The sequence below is a fragment of the Canis lupus genome, chromosome 20 (assembly GCF_003254725.2).
Source record: "Canis lupus dingo isolate Sandy chromosome 20, ASM325472v2, whole genome shotgun sequence".
In the NCBI taxonomy this organism is placed as follows: Eukaryota; Metazoa; Chordata; class Mammalia; order Carnivora; family Canidae; genus Canis; species Canis lupus.
Genome location: NC_064262.1, coordinates 9,770,246 through 9,788,547, shown reverse-complemented (window position 1 = coordinate 9,788,547; position 18,302 = coordinate 9,770,246). Strand labels below are relative to the sequence as shown.

General features: G+C 44.6%; 1 protein-coding gene across 1 annotated transcript in view; it reads left to right on the top strand.

The window, feature by feature from the left end:
• The first annotated feature begins 5,805 nt into the window (after positions 1 to 5,805).
• The window catches only part of LMCD1 (LIM and cysteine rich domains 1), a 58,724-nt gene continuing 46,227 nt past the window's right edge, over positions 5,806 to 18,302 (top strand). The window contains exon 1 of the mRNA XM_025450994.3: positions 5,806 to 5,959. Within this exon, the coding sequence (XP_025306779.1) occupies positions 5,918 to 5,959 (42 nt within the window). The 5' untranslated portion in view covers positions 5,806 to 5,917. The remainder of the gene's footprint in view (positions 5,960 to 18,302) is intronic.

The window sequence follows — 18,302 nt, the reverse complement described above, 5'->3', positions numbered from 1 at the left end:
ATGGCTCCTTGGTAAGAGTAGGTGCTGCTTTAAAAATGATACATGCAACACAGGTGACTTACTGCCCCAGGAAGGTTTAAGAATTGAAGGGAGCAAAAGTATTTCTTTTCAAAAAGGGAATCTTGATAGAATTCATTTCCTCACCAGTGTGAAACTTGGTAAGCTTCCTTCTTTAAAGCTAGTAGGACAGAGGCAGAGGCAGAGATTTCTTCTCTCTGATTTCTAGTCACTGTTGTAAAGAGCTCGCCAGACTGGGTCAGGCCCACTCAGGAATAGTCTATCTTTGGATTAACCTGTTAGAGACCTTAATGACATCAGCAAAATCCCTTCACTTTGAACATAAGACACAACATACTCATGGGAGCGAAGCCCCACCACCTTTGCGACGTCCTGTTGGCTAGAAGCAAGTTACAGGGACCTCTCATTCTCCTAGGGATTGTTACACGAGGGCCTGGGTCATTGAGGGGACATCTTAGAATTCTGTCCACCACAGATGAGCATGTGGATGTACTTTGAAAGGGAGAAGGAATAAAGATTATTATCCTGATTTTTCAGAAACTCAGGGACTCTTAAAGACAATGCCCAAATCCCTGAGCTCATCCCTGCGACAGAGCTGAAACACATGCAGAGATTTTTCTGGGTCTAAATCTTGTGCTCTTTACATTCTCTTGTTGACCTCGGAAAGAAGGGAATGGCTCCATTGCATCGTCAACTAGGATATATATCTGATACTCAGAGAAAATGTATCACTTGCTCCTACTAAATAATAATACATTTGAGTTGCAAGTGGCCTTAGAGATGATGGCCAGACACATCATTTTAGCAGAGCTAGGATCAAAATGTAGGGCTCTGGACTCCTGAATGGATAGATTCTCATTGTGTCCTTCATAGTCTCTGTCAAACCTGGGCTATAACGCAAGAGAATGCTTGAATTCAACAATCATGTTTTGTTTTTATCCAGATGTTTTGGTCTTATAAGCAAAGCCTTTCTTGATCTAGGAAGCCCACCCAAAAATCTGAAGAAAATTAGATAGTCATTCTAAAATTAAAGTCACTGTAAGAATGACAGGAAAGACAAAAATTTCAGTTGTGAACAGTTCACATATACATGGTATAAATGTTGGGTCAAATTGATACAAATCAAAACATATAAGCTTATCCAGGCATATTTAGGTCAATTAATATACATTAAAATATACTATATGGTCAAAGTAGACCAGACACGCAGTTAGTGGTTCTCAGACTCTCAGTCTTTCCACTTGATCATGAGAGGTTGTTAGTTATGAGCTAGGTCTCTGTTAATACCCCCTTGGGTGTCCTTGCTGTGAATTAAACAGTAAATCAGATACTGTCATCCCCCGGTAGAACCCTACAACTGCTCTGTCCAATACTGTAGCCACTGGCCACAAGTGACTACTAAGCGTTTGCAATGTGGTTGATCTCAATGGAAGTGTACTGCAAGTGTAACTTGTACACCAGGTTTCAAAGATACAGCACCAAAAAAAGGATGTAAAACATATCAGAATGGGAATCAATCACAGACAGAAATGACATTTGGGATACATTGGGTTAGGTAAGATGTATTATAAATAGTTTACCTGTTTCCTTCTACTTTTTTAAAATGTGGCTATTAGAAATTTTTAAATTATATACTTGGCACACATTATGCCTCACTGGAAAGTACTGATCTATAATTCCCCACTGTTCTCAGAAAAGAATTTAGCCTCTGTAGCAGGGTGTGATCCAGTCACTGCCTACTTCTCTGGTCCCCTTATGCTTTCTCCCTGTCCCTCATTACCCTCCAGCCACAGAAACTTTATGATCTCTCATAAGGGGATCATAGAAAGGGACACAGAAAGCCTGTACCCACCTTAGGGTCTTTGCACTCAGGATTCCATTCTTGTGAAATGTTCTTTCCATGGCAACTCTACTCATAGCTGACTCATTCTCCCTCTTCAGGTCCTCAGCTCATATGACCTCTTTAGTCAGGCTTTCTGGACTACCTGATGTGAATGGACCACATATCCAGTGAATCTCTGCTCCCTTTACTTCCTCTAAGGCACTCACTTCCATCCTCCATATCCTGATCTAATTATCTGTTCACCTATTTAATGCCTGTCTCCCTCCACTAGAATCGAAGCTGTGTGAAGACAGGAAGCTTTCCAGTCTTATTCATGGTCTATCAGAGCCTCAGCTCAGGGTCTCCTAACCCACTGTAGTTCTCAGTTCAATGTTTGTTGAATGAGTGAATGAATGAATGAACAGTGAAAAGGGCATGAAAAGGAGTCAAAAGTCCCAGTTAGGACAAACCCATTGATAATGACAATGACAACAATACCATCTTCCTTCAAGTGCTTACTTTTCTCCCTATAGTCAATCCTTAAGATTCATTTGGGAGGTAGTATGGTATAATTGAAAGGGCCACTTACTGGCTGTGTGACCTTGGATAGAGCCCTAGACTGTTCTCAAATCTCCACCTTCTCCCAGAAAAATAATTAGAATTATTATGGAATAATTAGAATCATCCTTTGATGTCTTGACATTCAATTAAAAAAGAATAAGAATAAGAATAAGAATAAGAATAAGAATAAGAATAAGAATAAGAAGAAGAAGAAGAAGAAGAAGAAGAAGAAGAAGAGGAGGAGGAAGAGGAGGAGGAGGAGGAGGTGGCGGCGGTGGCGGCGGCGGCGGCCCAGAGGGCCCCAGTGACATTTATTAGACCAAGACATTCCTTAAGGGAAATGATTCCTTTATTTACCTGAGGGGGCCCCCAGCACCCAAGACTCTGACTACAGGTCCCCTGGAACATCTGGCTCAAGAGTAGGGTTCAAAGAGTCAGCATCTTGAGCCAGGAAAAGAATAAGTACTAGCAGGGACTGGGGGGTGCCTTTCTGCCCACAACAGGTTATTCTCCAGAAAAAAAGAGACTGGGCCACCCCAAGCAGTAGCTCCTGATTCTCACGTTCTGAAAAGAGTCACTATATCTGCCTCCTTAATTGACACTGGGGCCAAGGGTAACAACAAGGAGGGGAAGGAGGTCATGAGTTTCAAGCTATACGATGTTAAAGTTAATAAAATTAGAATTATTCCATGGAACCATAATTTCTCAAGATGGGGCAAGAAGGGTGGCTGGAAAAGGAGTGAGAAATGACTTCACTGGGAAGGCTTCTGCGCAGTTTGCAAGGGATAAAGCATGTCTTTGTTATTCTCCTGGCTTCTGTTCCTATACCTCTGAAATATGAAGGCTTCTGGCATGACATCCCAGTTCATCACCATTGTTCCAAGGGTTTGCTACTGAATGGGCTATTCACATGGAAACCTCTTCGAGGCCAGGCTTCTGTTGGCCACAGTTTATTTACACCCTGGTTTAATGTGCAGCACACCTTGGAAGTTTGGACAAACTAGACCACGGTACAGCATTGCACCATCTCTTCCTAGTCCTGCCTGCCTGCTCACTGCTGATTAAAAGCCAGAACCCCACCCTCATTCATTCAGCCCACACGTTCTAAGCGTCTATCACATGCGAGGTGTTGGGGCTACAGCTGGGAGCAAGCAAAACAAACGCCAATGACAGCAGATCCATGAAAGAAGAAAAGGGGAATCACAACTGGAAAGCCCTTTCCAGGAATGTGAAAAAAAGGAATCAAAATCTGGGTTCATTGATCAAGAGTTGGGATTGCTGGGGATGATGGTGTGTCAAGAACTGGGGATCTCTGGGTGACTCAGCAGTTGAGCGCCTGCCTTCAGCCTGGGGCGTGATCCTGGAGTCCCAGGATCGAGTCCCATGTTGGGCTCCCTACATGGAGCCTGCTTCTCCCTCTGCGTGTCTCTGCCTCTCTCTCTGTATGTGTCTCTCATGAATAAATAAACATAATTTTTTTAAAAATGGCGGAGGGTTTAAGAAGGAAAGTACCTCTGATAAGAGACGGAGTTCTAGAGGGACACCTGGGTGGTTCAGTGGTGGAGAGTCTGCCTTCACCTCAGGGAGTGATCCTGGAGTTCTGGGATTGAGTCCCACATCGGGCTCCCTGCAGGGAGCCTGCTTCTCCCTCTGCATGTGTCTCTGTCTCCCTCTCTCTCTGTCTGTCTGTCTCTGTGTCTCTCATGAATAAGTAAATAAAATCTTTTAAAAAGAGAGAGGAAGGAAGCCCTAGAATGTGGCCAGCAGTTCCTCCATCCCCCCAAATCAGTCACATGAAGTAGTCTGGGACCCCTCCCCTCCTTCAGTCTCCCTGCAACCTAGTTTTATGGTAGGCCCCCTGAGCCCTGCTTTTCTGGCAGGGGGTGCTGCCAACATGAGTTTTAGGACCAAAAACCTCAGGAGAGAGCAATATTCCCCCAGGATAAAAAGTGGGGTTTGGTTCTCCGCCCAGGCAGGGAAAAGCACCCCCGGGGACCCCACGTCTGGCTCAATAGAGACGTGTCTGTGTAGGCACACAACACTGTGAGGGAAGATCTTGCTGAGACTGTCTTAGGGGACTTGTTATGTGAGATGTTGTCAGACCCTTCACCCCAAGGAGGTGAAAAATCCACAGATGGAATCCCGCTTGTCCAGATCTCGACAGCCTCATCTATCGAGTTTAACCAGAATTTCCTGGCTTATGGCTTCTTGTAATGCTGTGCCTCTTCTCCCTGGGGAAGTTCTCACTCTCATCCACGAACTAAGATTGATTGATTAATTGATTGAAAGATTTTATTTATTTATTCATGAGAGACACACACACACACACAGAGGCAAAGACACAGGCAGAGGGAGAAGCAGGCTCCATGCAGAGAGCCTGACGTGGGACTTGATCCCGGGACGCCAGGATCATGCCCTGGGACAAAGGCAGATGCTCAACCGCTGAGCCACCCAGGCTGCCCCGAACGAAGATTCAAAGCCTTGCTGAAGAGCTCAACTTTGGACCAGTTACCCTCTCTTGAGCCTAAATCCTCATGTGCCAAATGCAATGGAGCATCATCATCATCATCATCATCATCATCATCAAAGGTCCTGGTAACACGGGAGGTCATTATGCAACCGGAGAGAAGATGCATATTTCACGCTTAAAAAACCAGGACTGTGTTCTCCTCGCTGAATTGGGAGAATTCACACGAAAGCAAGGTATGCGAGGCAGATCAATAATCCACAAGTATTAATTAATTAAAAAAAAAAAATATCCTAAGTCAGTGGACTCTGCCCTCCCGGCTGGTGACCGGAGGACCTGGCCGGTGCGGGCTGCACAGCACCTGCCTCCCCCCCACCCCCCCATCCCCCCAGGACAAGGCAGAAAGAGTGGGAAGGGGGACGCGGCTCAGCATTTATTTTTGGAGCCAGCTCACTAAAAATACCCCCGCCTTCCCGTCTGATCACTCTCCCTTTTGACCTGAATGGATGGCGGGAGCCGGCGGGCCTCCCCACCCTCTGCCCGATGTCCTTTAAAGGAGAAGGGCGGGGGCGCGGATTCCTGCGGCTCCCTCGACGGGCGCAGGCGAGCCGCCGCCGCGCGGGCCGCACCGGGCAGGGCAGGGCAGGGCAGGGCAGGGAGGGCAGGAGGGGCAGGAGGGGCAGGGAGGAGCTGGGAGGGCAGGAGGGGCAGGGAGGGCAGGGAGGGCAGGGAGGGCAGGGAGGGCAGGGCAGGGGCCGCTCTGACGTCAGGGCAGCGCTCGCGCCGCCGCGGCCGCCCGGCCCGGACCACGCCCCCGGGGCGGAGAGCCGCGCGCTGCCATTGGCCGGCCGAGCGCGAGCGCCCGCGACGATTGGCTGGCGCCGTTTGCGAGGGAGTCCCGCTCTCCAATTAAAGGGCCCCGCGGCGCCGGGCTGCGCGCAGAGCTCCCCTGGGCGCGCGAACTCGGCCCGAGCCCGCGCTGTGCCCGCGCTGTGCCCGCCGCGCCCCTGCCCGAGAAGCCGGCGCTCGCCGCTGCTGCCCCACGGGAGATGGCGAAGGTGGCCAAGGACCTCAACCCGGGAGTTCAGAAGGTGAGCTGCGCCCTGCCTGTGCTGCCCACGTCCTTGCTTTTCCCCGCGTCCCTCCCGCAGGCTCGGCCGCGACTTACCCAGACGTAAGGAGCAGCAAACGCGCTACATTCCAAGACTTGCCGAGAAAACGGAACAGTTGGGAGTACAGAGTTGAGCTGACAGGCGCACCCACCCCGAAACTTACTCTTAAAAGCCCTTGTGTGGAATTTGCAGAGAATCTTTAGTGCTGCCGTGATGCTGATCGCAATGTTATTTGAATTTTCTTTTTGCGCTCGTTTTTCTTGGAGTCCAGTCTGCCAGCAGATAGTATAACACCCCGTGCTCATCCCATCAAGTGCCCTCCTTCCTCGGTGCCAGTCACCCAGCTGCCCCTTTCCCCCTTCCCCACACCTCCCCTTTCCCAACCCTTTGTTTGTTTCCCAGAGTTAGGAGTCGCTCATGGTTTGTCTCCCTCTCTAATTACAATTTACATAAAGTAAAACTATTAAAGAAAATAGTAATCCTGTTGTCTGTAGGGAGAGAAAAAAAAAAAAAAAAAACTCCCTTCTCCTCTTCCTTCCCCCTCCCAGGATTGAGGTGGAGAGTAAATATTTACTCACAAGGAATCTCCCCTCTTGCTGTCATCCTGTTTTCTATTTTGCACTCACACACACTCTCTCTCTCTCTTTCTCTCTCTCTCACACACACACACACACACACGCACGCACACACACCAGTTTCTTTAGTTGGTGATGTTGGCCATGGCAGCAGTTCCAGCACGAGGGAACTAATTTCTGTCCCCAGGGTCTGCACGTTTCCCTTTCAGGAAGGGCTGGCCAGGAGCCCAGAAGGTCATGGGTGAATTACCGCAGGAGGGGCCTGTGGCTTCAACACCCACCCGCTACTTACCTTGGTGCAGTCGGGAGAGGGCACAGGCCAGAGGCATAGAGGACAAGTGAGCTGGAAGGGAGCAGAGACACAGACAGTCTAAGCCAATGGAGAAACTGAAGCCCAGGGTTAGAAACTGAAGCCCAGGGTTAGAGAGCCCAGAAGACCGCAGAGATTATTAAGGGAAGCCTTGGGCACGGAAACCCTGGCCCTGCCACTTTTTAGCTGCACTGTTTTGACCAATTCACTTTTCTGTGCCTCAGTTTCCTTGTCTCCAGTTCTAGGGATGATAGATCTCTCTTTTCTCCAGCAGCACTAGCAACGATAGTAAGCTGGATTAGATTAATCTCCCAAAGCAGTCATTTTTAAACTCTTGCAGGGCAAAGTCCTCCTGAGACCTCTGCCATTACCTGTGGAGTAGAATGAGAGGAAAACAAACAAACAAAAAAGGAATAAAGAAAGAAAACAACAAAACCCAAACATATGTCAGAATCAAAATAAAAGTGCAAACCATGTAACTTTGAGGCACGAGTTCATGCATCTGATTTATAGCTGCACGTTACACAGCTGACTTGCCCCAGACTCCCACTCAGGGTCCAGTGTACCCTTCTGAATGTGTACACCAAGTCAGACTTAATCAGGGCATCTCTCTGGAATGTACCATGTCCCATCACATTTGCCAGACTATTTGGAGAGTCAAGTTCTCTCTCCTTCTATGGAATTCGTACACTTCAGACCTTGGTATGATACCTGTTAATTTCCACCTAGTGGCAAGTCATGCATGCACTGCTTTTGTTTCTCTACACATCTTTCTGAACCCCTTGTAGACAAACCTTTCTGGTTCATCTCTGTTCCAACACAGCATACCGTACACAGCAGGACTCAATAAACTACCAGTGAACCACTGAATATCCGTCCAGCTAAGACCTTAGTGTTCGCAGACAGTACATTTTGTACATGAATGTTTTTTAACTTGTCATAGCACGAGGATATTTGTGCGTCTGAACTGCCTCCCCAAATTAAACTGAGGTAAAAGAGTTTGGAGCTAAAGGGGCAAAGCCCCACTGTCCTCTAGAAAGTCAGATGATTTGGGGGTGGTTTTACTACAAATTGATTGATAGATAATGTGTGAAGTAAGACCCAGTACATGGAAACCCTCCTTCTTACTGAAAGCCAAAGCCACCACTTGGAGGAAGCCTTGTTTTTATTTTCCTTTGCATCGGAGACTGTGATTATCGGGATTAGAGGTGGAACATGTTCTCCTTCTTGTCACCCTCCAGTGCCAACTTCCTTGGCCTGCAAAAGGTTTATTTTCCATTTAGATCCAATTACAGGCTTAAAGAAAGAATGTAGTGGGTAGAGATGAAAGGGTGTAATTCTTTTTTTTTTTTTTTTACTTCTTGGGACTGTGGCAGTGAGGAGGGCAGTCATCACTATGTAGATTAACCAATGTCTTCAACTCAAAAAGTCAAGGCAAAGGATGAGAGTGGGGGAGAAGCTCTCCTTGCTTAACATTATAATAGTGATTGAACACCGTGTCATACCCAACAACATTCTAAAAAGCTTTTATTCCATATTTACTATTTAAATCTACAGCAGGGGGGGGATTTTATAACATTTGGCTTCAGGATACATAATCACACTTAGGCATTTTGAAACAATTTCATAGACTCTTGGAGCGACAAGGGACCTATTTACAAAATGAGAAATGGTTTAAAATGGCATACAGACTGTCTCTACTGCCCTACCCCCAAGGGGAAGTGTGGTAGGGGGAATCCCTAGCAGCTGGAAGTTATAAAAGGTCTTCAAGAGAACATAAAATCCAAAACCTGGAGTAGCCTTAGAAATTGTCTAACCAATCCCAGACAGACTGAGATCACATACCTAGTTAGTGGCAGAGCTTAAAAACATTACCAGGCTCCTCTCATCTGTGCTAAGTTAAATGCTCCCAATGGCTGCTCTTAAGCCATCATTTGTTTTTCTATTGGGAAAGGCTTCCTAGCACAGAGAGTTCCCTGAGAATAGTCAACATTCCTTGGTAATAAAGGGCCTGAAAGGCCACATGCCATTTCTTTTGGTGGAATCAACTACTACTGCGTTGTGTTCTTCTGTAGTGTTTATTAAGCATATTTAAGAGTACTGGTACTACTATCAAAATAGTGTTTGAACCAGATAGAGGTTCATACCCTATCCTAGTAACTCTACCACTTACTACCTGTGTGCTCTTGTGTATTAGCTAATTAACTTTTGAGTCTCTCCTTATCTGAAAATTGGAGAGACAGTAGCAGCATCTACCTCCCAAGGTGTCTGTGATCATTAAATGAGATAGTACATATAAAGAGCTCAGCCCAGAAGCTCTCAAATAGTTAGTTGTTATTGTTGTTGCTGTTATTATTATTATTGGTGGCAATGGCAGTGGTATATATTATGATGGGTGTGTGAACGCTGAAAGGAGTCTTTTGGTAAATGAAGGACACACTTTTCTTTATGACTATCCTATCTGAAGAGCAACTAATTTCCATTCAGCTGAACCAAAGCCAGTTGCCCCGTCTTGATGAGCTGAACATTGGTCTTATCTTCATTCTACCCAAACAGATACAAAATCTGCTCACATGGAACAGAGATTACCAGTCATTTCACTCTGGAGTCAATTTTAGGCCTGGAGGGGGCATGGAGCTCTTGTCACTTTTTAAGCAAGGATACTGAGGCCCAGAGGGGTCAAGCTCCTCATCTGAGATTGCCAAGATGTGCTGAAGCCCATTAGGCTCTGCGACAATACAGCCCTGTTGGCTGCCAAAGAGCCACTTGCAGGAATTTAGAAAGGACTAGAACCAAGAGATCTAAGAGCATGTTCACTGTTGACTGCATGTGTGCCGGTGGCCTGGCTCCAAAAGGTCTGTTTTTCACCCCTCAACTCAGTGTCAAAGGAGCATTACATGATGGTTCTAAGTGCGTTGCCAGATTCAGCTGGGTGTCTCCCCACACCCTTCTCTGCCTACCCTCCCTCTTGGCTTTCCTGTCCTCAGCCCTTCCTGCCTTCACCTCCAGTTCCTGCAGCGTGCAAAACTGCTGGCACATTGCCTGAGAGAGCCGATCCAATGTAAACACGGCTCCTCGAGAACGTGGTTGGCTCCCTCAATCTTAAAAATATATTAAGCTGTCATTTAAAGGCCTTCATAGCCAATGCATTGGAGACATGCCCATAGGTGTAGAAGCACGTTGGCCCGAGAGAGCCTTATCGTAAAAGAAAGAAAGAAATTATCCAAGTTCTTAAAGGATCTCTGAAAACAGATGCTGAAGCCATTACTTTGTAAATTACAGATGCTTGTCGTGTTGTGCAGACGTGTGTGAATATGTGGGGTTAGGGGCTGATGAGTGGCTTTCACCAGTGCATCCACCTCCTGGGACGATAGGAGGCAGGGAAAGCCCTAATCACAGACCATCTCTAGGCTTTACTCTCGGCCATCTAGGCTCCGAGACCTTCTCCTAGCCAGGGTTTACACACCACTCTATAAGCCGGACAGTGGGAAAAGGACTTTGGTATTTTCCTCTGAAGATCCTATAGTTTGATCTTCTCAGTATATTAACTGGCCAAAGGTAACAAGGAAGAAAAAGAATAGGCTGAGTCCAGCAAAAGCTGGGGACCAGGAAGGAGGGACAGTGTCACAGGCTCACATGTGCCTCTTACTTTCCTACCTCCATGTCCGCCACTCCTGGTGAGGAAAAGGTAAGGACCAGAGACGTGAGGGAATAATTCCTCCTTCAACCCACTGGAGTCAGCAGGGCTCCAGAAGAGGTATTTGATTTGACCTTGGAAAGGAGAATCATTTTTTCATTCCAGCTTGCACATTCAAAATAGTGTGTGAATAATAATGTGGAAATCTATCATGATGAGTATAGACCTTGGGAATTCTTATCTCCCCAGTGTTCATCCAACACCATTTAAACATTTATTATGAGAAAAGTTTTCTGGCAGTGGTTGAGTCATTATAATAACTGTTGGCATTTCTTTACCAGGTGGCTTTGAATAGGTCACTTTTCCTAGGAAGTAGCAGACCTTGACTGAGAACCTGTCTTCCTTTTCCCTCCAGTCCACTAACCTTTCCTATACAGCAGGCTATCTCCCAAATAACAAATGATTATGGATAAACAGGCCTAACACTCTGTTCCACTGAAAGTAGAATTGTGGAACAGCTTTTCAGGACAACCAGAAGGGAGCCACAGCTGTTGTTCGTTAAGTGCCTTCCTTTGGAGGTACCCACCCCTCCAACACACACACATACCCTTTTCATTTGCTTATCGGGAAGAGGATTTGGCTGGCAGCTGCCATGACCTTAGCAGGTGCAAGGCCACCAACAACTTCTACAGGAGTCCTTCAAGATTATGATAGTTCCTTAACTTCACATGTAATCTTCAAGATGTCCTAAACCCATTCTTGGAGCTTTGTACATAACAACGGCATGGATCTGCAAAGGCTCTAGAAATGCTTTCTATGAAGCTTTTATAGAAAAGCATTGAACAAGAAGTTGGGTCTCATATGTGCACTGAGACTCTGTCAGTAGCCAAAACTTAAACTTTGTATCTAGGCTTAAATATTTGATGTGGAAATTTGGTGGTAGCTTCACAAAAACAGAAACAATCATACAATTACAAATCTTTGTCAGACTCCCAGATCAACTCTTCACTCACTGTCTGCTCTTTTATATGAGGAGCAAACCCTTTTAGGTTTTTTTCTCAGAAGGGACCTGTTTGGTCTTCCTTTTACGATTTGTTTGGACTCTTGTCACTGAAGGGCTTTGCAGGAAGAGTCGTCTGTTCTCTGCTAGCATAGACAAATTCAAGGAAAGACCAAAGAAAGGAAGGAAGGACTCTCTTGAGTACGTGCACAGTGCTTGGCCTTTCTCATATCCCATTTGGCCTTAAGGACTACCATACAAAAATATGAATATCCTTTCTACACATGAGTAAATGAAGACTAAGTTAAGTGATCATATGATGGCAGGTTAAGAACTCAAATCAGGTCTTCACTCCGATCCCAAAACTTAAGCTCTTTCCACTCTAAGGAAAAATAAGAAAGCTTTTCTCAGAAGTAGCAGTCTGGTAGAGAGAAGCTATGATTATCACTGTGAGCTATCTACACATTAGTAGTCTGATTCGGGAATTGCCCAGCATTTGCCAAATGTTACCAGGCATTTGTACCTCTCTGGTATCTCTCGGTCACTACGAGGTATATACTGTCACTCACAATAAGTCCAAGCCATTTCCAGATACAGAACAAGGGCTTTCTAGATTTCTCCTAGTTCTGGCTTTCTTAGAAGTCTAATAGAACTCAAGGGAGGAGGCTGGTAGAGAGACAGTCTAAGGAAGCATACAAAAGTATCCTAAAATTACTGAAGAAGCAGTGACCCTTGACCAAAAAAATAAAAATAAAAATAAAAAAATCCTAGAGATCCTAGTCTGAGAGCTTCCAGGAAATTCTAGCCTGGGGATAAGCTTGGCCTTTGGAATGTATCTCTACATGCCTGGTCAGCCTGACTCATGGCCTACCCAATAACACGTGAATCAGGACCAAGCAAAACACAGCCAAGCCCCCACCAGGACACGCTTTAAAAGGAAATAAGATTGCTGAGGGGGAAAAAAGCAAAGGCTCCATTTGGCAAGTCACTCTTTGGAAGGACAAAGGAGTACTGGGGTCCAGCCCATGGCGGCTGTTTCAAATCCACATGATCTGTTTATGGATTTTTTTTTTCTCCTTGCGTTTTAAAACATTAGATTCTTTATAAAATTAATCTTTGGAGAAAAATGCAAATGACTCGTTATTTAAAAGAACTGAGCAGAATCTAGGGATCTGCTTGGTCAGTCCCTTTGTGTTACTGTTGGGATATGGGGAGAAATGCCATATTCAAAATTTATATGAGACATAAATGAAAGATACACTGATTCACAGCATCTTTTATGAATGCAGGAGAAAAGGATATGTTCTATATTCTGTTGCTTCCATGCCCAGAGTACTCTAATTTCAGTCAACTTCATACCCTCAAACTTCAGAAGGTCAAGTGAACATTTTGGTGATGAACTTTACTTTGGCCACCAGATTTAGAGGCTAATTGAGAAGTGGTTAAACACATAGCCTTTGCAAGCATGGAGATCTAAATGTGACTCATGGTTCTGCCATTTGCTAGATCTGCAGCCTCTGCCAAGTTGCTTTTCCTCTCTGGACCTCTGGTTCCCCGTTTGAGAAAGAGAGTTAACAATAGTTCTACATCTAAACAATAGTTAGTGAGATAAAGCCTGTAATGTGCCTGGATGCCTAGTAAGTGCTCAGAAAATATTTCCTCTTGCTCTTACTGGCATCCCCTCTCCTCAGTACAGCACAGAAATCCCATAGGTAGTTAAGCACTGGGGTGTGGGAAACCAAGTTCAGCTTACCTACGTCACATCACATGTGGCTTCTAAGATATCAGATTGCAGGACCTTCTCTTTGTAGCTAAACTTAGACTTAGCCATAAATATACTCAGGCTGCATCATATGCAAAATTGTGACAATAGCAACAATTTGCTTTGGGTGGCTGGTTGCCACACTTCTAAAAAGCAGCCCTCCCTCTGCCTGAGACCAGTCCTTGGCCCCAACCGTTTGATCGTGGACAGGCTTACCCTCACCAAGCCTCAGACATTCTGCTTATTAATCAGGATAATGGTCACTCATTTCTTCATTTAGCAAATATTTATTTAGCATATATCATGTGCCAAGCATTGTGCTGAGTGCTAAATACAAGACAATGAATAAGAAAGTTTTGGTCCCTGCCTTGTAAACTTGAGTCAGGTGAAATTAATTTCTCATAAAAGTAGGATAAAGGCCAAATAATGTCAGTGTTCTATGAGTCTGTGTATTCCTTGACCATCTGCAGCACATGTGCACACACCCTCACATCTACACACCTACTAATTCTCCTTTGCTACCCACCTCATATTCCCCAGGACTGCATACATCTGAGCCATACCCAACCCCAGTAATTTGTACAGTGTAACAGAGGAATGAGTTCACACTGTTCTCCCAGTTTTTACATTTTTTTAAAGATTTATTTTTTTGAGAGAAAGAGCACATGAGCGAGAGAAAGGGTGGAGGGAGAAGGAGAAGCAGACTTTCTGCTGAGCAGGGAGCCCTGATGTGGGGCTAGATGTGGGGCTCCATCCCAGGACCCTGGGATCATGATCTGAGCCAAAGGCAGACGCTTAACCAACTGACCACCCAGGCGCCCCCTAGTTACTGCATTTTAAACAGGATATTTAGTGACAGAGTCTGAGGCTGGAGGGACTATTGGCAGCTCTCAGGTACTATGGTAACCAGCAGCCCCTTCAGCTGCCTTGCAGATACGGTGGTAGACAAACTGTGCTCAGCCTGTGTCCTCAGCGGCAGCCTAATGCCCCAGGCTCTGTCCTTAGTGGTGTTGATGGCAGGGGCACCAAAGGACAGGGACACAGGGAAAGGGTTCTTGGATGGCTAACACCCCTATAACCTGCCCTCAAGAAGATAGCATCTATTTGGGCCGTATGACTAAGTGGCATGTCCAGGTACTGATTCATGAGGCTGACTACCAAGGTGACTGGCCTGGCTGATCCACTGGCTACAAAAAGTGGAGGGAAAGTGGATCCCAGCCCTGCCCTCATCCTGGAGGAGAGCCACCCACCTGCCAAGGCATTCCTTTGCTCCCCACCCCACCCTGGCACTGTGACCAGCCAGTCTCCTTGCTGAGTGGATCTGGTCTGAACTGGGCTGGGGGGGGGTGGGGGTGGGAATCAGCATTTGGGGGCTTAGCTCAGAGGAAGTCGAGGGAATTTTTTACATATTCTTAGCAGATAGAAGAGAAGTTTTTAACTAGGAATCTGTGGATAGAATTGAAGGTATCAAGGACTGTAAATAAAGAAAAATTACACCCTCACACTCCCAGCCTCTAATGGATTCAGCATTTCTTTCAATTGTGAATGAAGGCAAAGCCCTGACAACTTAGCAACCCCTTGACTCGTTTTCTTTTTTAACTAAATAAAGCTATTGTGCAAGACATTTACGTTAGAAAAAGATAGCTGAGTATGAGCCCTCTGCCCTTGATACCAATGGAATTCTGATACTTTCTTGTCCTATTCCCGCTGAGATAGATGTCAAATGTACCATTTAGATTTGTCCATATTCTGAAATCACAGTAAATGCACTGCTAAGTCCTGTTAATTAACTTAATAAAGGCATGTATGTTACTAAATTATAGATCTGTTTTTACATAGTGGTACTATTTCAGTAATAGTGGTTTCCTCTGTAATCCTACCTATTTTATGCACTTAAAACACTGTTCTGAGAAGGGAGGCTTTCATGTCAGACAAGAAAAAGAGCCCAAATATATAAAGACGTCTGTCAAAGCCTCAGCAGTACTCTATACACATATTCACAAATATGTACATATATAAATACACATACAGCTGTAGTGGGTTGAGATCTGAGGCTCTTGGAGCAATCTGGGTTTAAATCCCAATTTGGCTACTCATTTCCTGTTATCTTGGACAAGTCACCTCTCAGCCTCAGTTTCTTCATCAGTAACATAGGCCTAAAAGTTGTCCTCAACAATAACCTGTTAAATTCTTAGCACAGTACTTGACAAATAATGTTGTATTTTATTTTTTTAAGATTTTATTTATTTATTCATGAGAGACAGAAAGAGGCAGAGACACGGGCAGAGGGAGAAGCAGGCTCCATGCAGGGAGCCCGACGTGGGACTTGATCCCAGGTCCCCAGGATCAGGCCCTGGGCCGAAGGCAGTGCTAAACTGCTGAGCCATCCGGGCTGCCCTAATACTGTGTTCTAAACACGAGTTACCATCACTATGAATAGAGCTAACAAGAACGAAATGGTAAAGAGAATAAAAACATTACTTAGACGAAAATTCTTCACCTCGAATTTGGCACACACAAGAATTTAGCTCATGCAAACATTTATTATGTGCAATTTTTATATGCCAGGGACTAAGGGACTAAGCTGATAAGTGGAAAAAGGAAAGGAGTCTCAGAAGCTGATGGTTTCAGAGAAAGAACAGCCAGTGTGGCCATCAGAAAATGAACAGTTCCTAAAGACCTTGATCAGAGGTTCCAGTATAGAACTGAAAGAGGTTAGAAGAGGCAGTACTTAACCCTACCTGGGAGGTCAGAGGAGGCTTGCCCAGGAGGCGACATCTGAGCTGAGTGTTGAGAGACAAGGATAAATGAGCTGTTCGGATCAGGTCATGGTCCAGTTTTATGCTTTCCAAGTCTGGCACGTATATTCTCCATCCTACCTGACTTCTAACTTGGGGAATATCATCCATCTTAGACTGTGGAGAAATACATTTCCATGTATACATCTATCCCCACATATGTATCTTTTATTTTCTGATCTGAGGACTGGCTCCTCTTGCTTTTCAACCAAAACACTTTAGAGTGATGAGGATAGCAGGCCCTGCAAAACTGGCACACAGAAAGCTTCATGGCTTTCTGTGTCTTGAGACTCTTCCAGTTCCAGCAAAGGAAATCCAACAAATTCACTCCCATTGAGCTTGAATTTTTGCAGGAAGATTTAGACTCAGGTAACTGAGAATACGCAATATAAATGGTAAGAAAGGAACACACACACACACACACACACACACACACCCTGTGAAATTCAGCACACCACATGTGTGAGCAGAACATGAAAACAAAACAAAACAAAACAAAAAAAAAAAAAAAAAAAAAAAGAACATGAAAACAATCCAGAACAAGACAGGGTATGTATTTATGTGCCCCCAAGTTTTATTCACCTTTAAACTCTGAAGCCATAAATGATATTAAGAGCAAAAGAAATCTCAAGTAGGAATCTTTAATGAAATAAGAGAAAAAAATCAACTTTTGAAATATGGAACTTGTTTAACAAGATCCAGAATCTTACATTGAAACAATTCCTTTTGAACAGCGCTTCAGATTTCTCACTTGGTCAGACAGTGTGAGTTCCTTGTTGCCATGTGTTAAAGCAGGTGAGGCTTCAAAATGAAAAACACATGGTTTGGGTGTCAAAATGCCACTGGGATGATTGTTTTTGATTGTTCAGTTATAGATGGTGTATTAAAAAAAAAAAAGAAAGAAAGAAAAAGAAAAAAATCCCAGATAATTCCCTGTCAGTTATCTGGAAAATAAAGTTGTAAGAATCATGCCTGTGTTTGCAAGGACCTGAGAAGAGGCAAAGTTTGATAGAAAAGCTGTGTTTCCTTGAGTCTGTCCTCCTACACAGCCAACATGCCTAAACAGCTCATGGGGAGAGACACCCTGTAATAAGATTCACAGTAACTTGAATGACTGTCGTCACCTGCCTCTACTTTTCTTGGATCCAGCCCAGGGTTGGGGCCACCACAAGAGAAATCATCATATACGTATTTGAATAATGCTTGTACTGTATATTTCAGCAACTACAATTAATTTTTAAGAGGTAGGAAGGGCTTTAGTTCCCTGGATCCACCTCCTTATTTAACAAAGAAGGAAACAGATCTATCTTGACCTTGTGACTTGCTCAAGAGCTGGGGTAAGAATTTGAGGTATCATAGTATTTCAGGTTCAAAAAGGCTTTTCAAACTCTATTTTGTTCAGCTATCCCATCCATAAACATGAGATGAACTAGACAGGACAGCCAGATCCTCTGAGAATGCCACTGACCAGCACTCGCAGCTCCCGAAGAGATCTATTTTTTGAAGTCCTCTAAATATTAGTTCTTTGTTATTGTGAGCTAAAATCTCTCTCTCTCTCTCCAACTCTTCCCATTGCTTCTATTTCCCTAGCTCCTCAGTTCAAGGATACAGTGACCACTTTTTTCTAATGTTCCAGTTCTGGTAACTGACCAAGTCCTCTGTATTGTTCAGGATTAAGGTCAAAGCACCTGTTTCCTGGGTTAGTTCCTGCCTTCTGGGAGACCTAGTGTCAGCTTTTAGCTGAGTGAGATAGCCAACAGACAGCCCCTAGTTTTTGTTTTGACATAAGTTCGGTGACTCATGCCACCTTCTCCATCAGAGCATATTTACCTCTCCTAATCTCACCCAGTTGGGAAGGCCACTTCTTTGCCACCGAACTATCCTATTTCTTGGAGAAGAGCTTTTAAAGTACAAAAACCTGGCCAAAGAGAAGGGGATAGGCATCTCAAAAGCACTAAGAACTCCAAACCCATGTCATAAATACTCATGAAAAATCAGCACTGATCCACAAGCGAAATACTTGATTTATAAAGAATTGGAGGCAGGGGGAGATGATAAGAAATCAGAGAAGGCTAAGAAGGTAAAGAAGAAAAATTTGATAAACAGAGGTAATATACTTTTTAAAAGCTTTTTAAGTTATTTACAAACTTGTCATAGTTTATTACTATATGGAATGCTAGAGCAGTAAGAGAGCAATGTAAATCGTATATCCTGCTGATTTTTCCATCTGGAAGGGATGT